The sequence below is a fragment of the Coffea eugenioides genome, chromosome 7, assembly GCF_003713205.1.
Source record: "Coffea eugenioides isolate CCC68of chromosome 7, Ceug_1.0, whole genome shotgun sequence".
Taxonomy (NCBI): Eukaryota; Viridiplantae; Streptophyta; class Magnoliopsida; order Gentianales; family Rubiaceae; genus Coffea; species Coffea eugenioides.
This window is the reverse complement of record NC_040041.1, coordinates 21,340,997-21,346,481: the sequence shown is the minus strand read 5'-3', so window position 1 is coordinate 21,346,481 and position 5,485 is coordinate 21,340,997. Positions and strand designations below refer to the sequence as shown.

The window sequence follows — 5,485 nt, the reverse complement described above, 5'->3', positions numbered from 1 at the left end:
ACAAATTTTTCAGTTGAAATGCCTATTGTACCCTTAGAGTTAAATAGAAGGACATAGTGCAAAAAAGTCCCTTGTGGTTAAACACACCTACAAAAAAAAGTCCCTCTATAGCTTCAAATCATGCAATCGAGTACTCTATGGTTTGAGCTAATATGAAAATCGATGAAATTCATTTAAATTAACGAATTTGAGATTAACACAACTGTACGTATTGCAAGTGCTTGACCTGAAAAGTAATTTTTTAAATCCAATTTTTAGGTAATATACCTATTATACCCTTTAGGGCTCATAAAATTCTCAAAAACAACCTAAGACTCCCAAATACAATTCATCTTTTTTCTATACACCAAATAAATAAATAAAAACTCTCAAATGCAAACTTACCTACTTTCTATACAAAAATAAACAGATAAAAATAAAATACCACCCTTATCTCTTTTTTCACCATCACCCCCACCTCTTGCCACCACCACTTTCCACCTGCGATCACCACCCCTCCCTCTTCTTCTTCCTCATCTCCCTTCCCTTTCCCCCCTCTCCTACACCCTACTATCTTTGCTCCTCTCACGTTCACTTCTCTACATTGGTTCAAGAGACGGAGAAAGAGTAGTTAATAGGTAAGTAAGGACCTGAAACCTAATGGTTTAAGTTTTTGGGTCAAAATTAAGTTCCTGACTTTCATATTAGGTTCTTTGATGGATTCTTTCGAGGTGCTTTTCCCTATCAGGGGTTGCAAAGGAAGGGAATGGGTGCAAGGGAGGGAAAGGGGAGAAAGAGGGAGGGGCAAGGGAAAGGAGGAAAAATGAGAGGGAGAAGGTTTGTGATGGAGGGAAGGATATTCGATTTCGATCACTACCATGGGTTAAAACATACCCCTAGGACTATAAGTCATTTATAAGGGTTCTTAATAAATCATCCACTAACACAACTCTCACATTGATAGTGAGATTCGAATACACAAACTTTTGTGAGAAAGCGATAGTGCTTACCGAGTGAACTTGTATTACCAACTACAAATAAAAGTTCATTGAATGGTGACTTATTGTTGAAAGTAAACAGAAAAGGCAAAAAAAAAAAAAAAATTACCCCATGTTCCAATACAATTAACCCTTACTGTTAGATCCAACTCCCGTTACATAGCATTGCAAATTGGGGACCCATCACAACACAATTAAGAATGAAAACTTGCATTTGTATCTCCTTTGAGACTCAGCATTTTGATGTCTCTAATGAGACGGTCCAAATCAAAGTGAGATGACCCACCCGCCGCAACACTTTGTCTGGCCAACTTTGACCACTTGTCTGCCGATTGATCAAAATCACTTCTTCTTTCAATTATATCCCTAATTTTTTTCTCAATGATGGATCTGTTACAAGTATCTTTCATGTCCAATCCGAGCGTCCAAGTTTCACTCACAAACCTAGAAGTCACTTGCTGATCCACATAGCATGGCCAGCAGATCATTGGAACTCCAGCAATTATGCTTTCCAATGTTGAGTTCCATCCACTATGAGTTAGAAATCCACCAATTGCCGGGTGGCCTATCACCTCTTCTTGTGGAACCCAACTCAAAATCAGGCCCCTTTCTTTTGTATCTTCGTTCAGTTCCTTCAAGAAGTCATCATGCTGCTCCAACTTCTGTCCATTGATAGAGCCTGGCCTGATGACCCAAAGAAACCTCTGTCCACTGTTTACTATTCCATGCCAAAATTCTAAAAACTCATCCTTAGTTATGTTTCTGAGGCTTCCAAAGCTTATATAAATTACAGACTTCAATGGTTGGCTGTCCAGCCAGCATAGGCAACTGGCATCTTCTACCCAGAAGCTGTTTGATACAGCTGCTGGTAGTTCTCTGGATTGAGCTGCAAGTTTTGTCTTCAGATGAAGTTGTAATGGCCCAATGGCATACAAATTAGGAGCTTGAGAATGTATATGGGAAAGAAAGGGCCCTTCGAGGGCTTCAAACGTATTCAGTATAAGCCCAGCCGCCCGTGGAATGTTTCGAATTTCTGCCATCACCAGTTGGGCACTACGGTCAGCCGTGCAATCACGCCTGCAGAAGTCCGGAAGATCGCGACGCCTTAACAATCCTTCCATGCCCGGTATGCTTCTTACTTCTGCGTCCAAGTCATTACCTGATGCAATAGGGTAAACAAATGCGCAAGTGCTGGTCTTTGTCGACTCTCAATACAGGATTATCTCAAATTTAATTTATATATCAAACTCTTATCTTTTAGAAACTCCTACTTGTTACAAACTCACCTGATAATTTAAAATTTATGCTAGAAAAATCGTTCAAAACGTCACTTACAATTCGCTAAATAATTTTTATCAGAATACACTTTTAAATATTAAGGGCAAATTACAATTTATCCCCTGTGGTTTAATATTTTTTTATATAACCCTCCTATGGTTTCATAAACTATACATAACCCTCTCATGGTTTGAATTAAAGTATCAAAGTGACGGAAATGATCATTCGTAACAGAACCTTAAAAATATCGAAATTACCCTTATAAATACATGATACACTAATCCTGTAAGATTTTATGTTGTACCAAATTACTTTCTTATGATTTAACACTTTACCATATAACCCCTTTATGATTTTCAAAATATACACATAATCCTCCTTGGTTAATAAATAATTTTCAACTTTACATATGTGTATTTTTGACATTTTAGGTGACTCGTTACAAATGATCATTTCCATCACTTTGACATTTTAATTCAAATCATAAGGGGATTATGTATAGTTTTTGAAGGTATAGGGGAGTTATATAGAAAAACACTAAACCACAGGGGGTAAAGTATAATTTATCTAAATATTAAATTCACGTCATTTACAAATTCAAGTTAATAAAATTTGATCCCAACGTAACTTTTTTACTACATTTTATTCTGAAATCACTACATAACTCACATGCACTCATTTTTTATATACAAAAAATGTCAGATCCCACTTTTTTAGGAAAAATGAATATGATTCGGGTAAGATCCTATTGTTTTAGGGGCAAAACTAAATATGAATCAGGTTATTCGTTTCACTGCAAATGGTATCTAACCTTTTTGCCTCTAAAAAAAAATTGACCATGTGTATGTCACATGATGGATTCAGGATAAAAAGTGGTAAACAATTTAGATTGGTACCAAATTTTACTGATTTAATTTTGTAAGAAACGTAAAGTTATCATTTTAAAAGTGAAGGACCCAAAAATTCATTTGGAGCCAACTTTTAGTGACTTAAATATTTTATAAGAGATGTAAAGTTACCATTTTAAAAGTGAATGAGAAAAAATTCATTTGACAAAATATGAGAAATATTTTGAATGATTTTTCCTTTATGTTACATGAAGTCAGGATTAGAGCTTTAATCTTCGTCTAAATAAGTATCACTGCCTGGATGTATTTAATTTGGTTCAAACAAATTTAATCTGCATTTGGTGGGTTCATCTTGGCGGCCAAATTCGTGCATCATTCATGTAGTAATAACATATAAATTATGTTTTGTTTGGATAAAATTTCTTGACTTAGAATCTAATGTATAACTTCATCAAAAATCATAATGGAGCTTTTAGGTTTGGCTCAATCTTTCAGGTTCACGAAATTATTATACAGCTACAATATTCAAGTGACTCACTTCAGAATATACATAACAAATCAACTAGGAATATACATAACAAATAAAAAAGAATGAGTTATTTATTTGTTGTTTCGGTTTAAGTTCGTGTTCAAACTAGAGCCAGGATTTTCTTTATCTTGAATTGTCTTAATTTCTTGCCATTAAATTAAGTTAGTGTGAAAGTCTTCTGGATGAAGATCTTTTAACTGAAAATTTCCTTTGCAGAATTTTGATACTATACACAGACACAAGTATTTTATATACTAAGCAACCAATGGTCAATTCTTTGCCTGCTCTTTCCCCAAGAATCTTCAAAAAAAAAAAAAAAGGTTCGGTTTTTCTCAAGATTCTATATAACAGTTAATATGTATTCCTGTTACTCTAGAAAGGGCTTTGCAAAATAGGAATGCGTTGGAGACAGTCAGTTATGGTTATTTCTTTTGCAAAATACAAAATTCCTGTTCGGTTATTCTTTTTTGACCTTTATAAAATTTTCTTTTTCAACCTAATAGAATAGTAACAATACCATATGCAATTGCCCTCTTCCCAAAGTCAACCTCATCAACAAATTCGAGATAAACGAAACTTTTGAGTGTGTGAACAGAAAAGCAAACGGGAGAAGAGAAGAGTTGAAGATGTTATCATCATGAAAAGGTTCTTCTAAATAATAAAATGAACAACAACACCTTAGTCACGCAAAAAGTTTTGATCGAATTGGCTCTACTAATTATGCACACAATCTAGCACAAAATTTTTTGTGATGGAGTTGGCAAGGGGAGGAGGCAGAGGGGTAAGAATGAAAGCTCCATGAAACACAAAATTGAGGAGGTGAATTGATAATTACCTTTGAAGGGGAGTTCACCAGTTTCAATGAGTTTGGGAATGCACATGTAAACCCACAGACAACAAGGGCTGATAGTTTCGAAAAAAATGAATGGGATTCCCATCTCCTCAGCAACATCAAGAACATAGTAGTACAATCCATCGGCTATGATGCATGTAACTGGCGGCCGTTTACTACTGTTACAACTAAAACGTTCACCGCTCAGTACCACCCTTAAGAAAGGCTCGGCCACACTCTGCCAAGAATCAAGAATCTCTGCAAACTGTTCAACAGTACGAGGATCTTCATCCGGAATGCCATCATCGACGTTTTCCAGGTGGAATCTTCCTTGATATTGATCTAAACGGGACTGAATATTGGTGCAACGCAGGAGACGATTGTGGTTGTGCTTTGTGTTGAGGAATGTTACGTGAAGCCCAGCAAGGCACAAAAGTTCAGCTAGCTTCAGCATACTATTCACTGGACTTTGAATGGGTAAAGGGAAGATTAGTACGTGGGGAACAAGTTCATCTTGATGATCCATTGTTTGACTTGCTCCCTTATTCCAGGTTTTGGTTCTGTATATATATATTATTGTTACTGGTAGGAATTCTTGTGAAGCGAAGAAATATGAGGAATATGCGCAAGCAATTGGAACAGGAGATGCCTTCCTTTTTTTTGTTTTAGAAGCAAGAGATGCCGTCCTTAGATTACTGATCTGGCACATGGTCTTAATTACTAATTAGTACATGAATAAGGTACATAATTTGCAAAAGTCAAAACTTGTTACATGGAAAAAAGGGTACTCTGATATATGTGTATAAATTATGCGTTCATTATTGTGGCTTATGGAGGTGTTACGAGGTGTCTCACCTACACAAGTAAAATACACAAGTAATTGTACTAGTAAGCCACTCACTAGTCTGCCTTCTCGAAATACACTTACACACAAGTATTCATAGTAGAACGCTTAGGCAAAAATGAAAGAACAATGCACACACTTTACAGTCAAAAGGCCAAGCTTGCAATTCACCAAGTA

At 36.0% G+C, this 5,485-nt stretch overlaps 1 protein-coding gene across 1 annotated transcript; it reads right to left on the bottom strand.

Moving 5' to 3' along the window:
- Window positions 1–1,171: 1,171 nt before the first annotated feature.
- LOC113777126 (7-deoxyloganetic acid glucosyltransferase-like) lies at window positions 1,172–4,990 on the bottom strand. Its single transcript, XM_027322171.1, has 2 exons — window positions 4,468–4,990; window positions 1,172–2,136 (listed from the first exon to the last, which is right to left on the bottom strand). The coding sequence occupies exons 1-2, from the start codon at window positions 4,988–4,990 to the stop codon at window positions 1,172–1,174; spliced, it is 1,488 nt and encodes a 495-aa protein (XP_027177972.1).
- Window positions 4,991–5,485: the final 495 nt, after the last annotated feature.

Bases quoted from the DNA above. Each gene is read 5' to 3' on its own strand.
- LOC113777126 (XM_027322171.1), bottom strand. From the start codon at position 4,990: ATGGATCATCAAGATGAACTTGTTCCCCACGTACTAATCTTCCCTTTA. The intron at 2,137-4,467 runs GTAATTATCAAT...CTATTGCATCAG, and splicing joins TGGTGAACTCCCCTTCAAAG to GTAATGACTTGGACGCAGAA.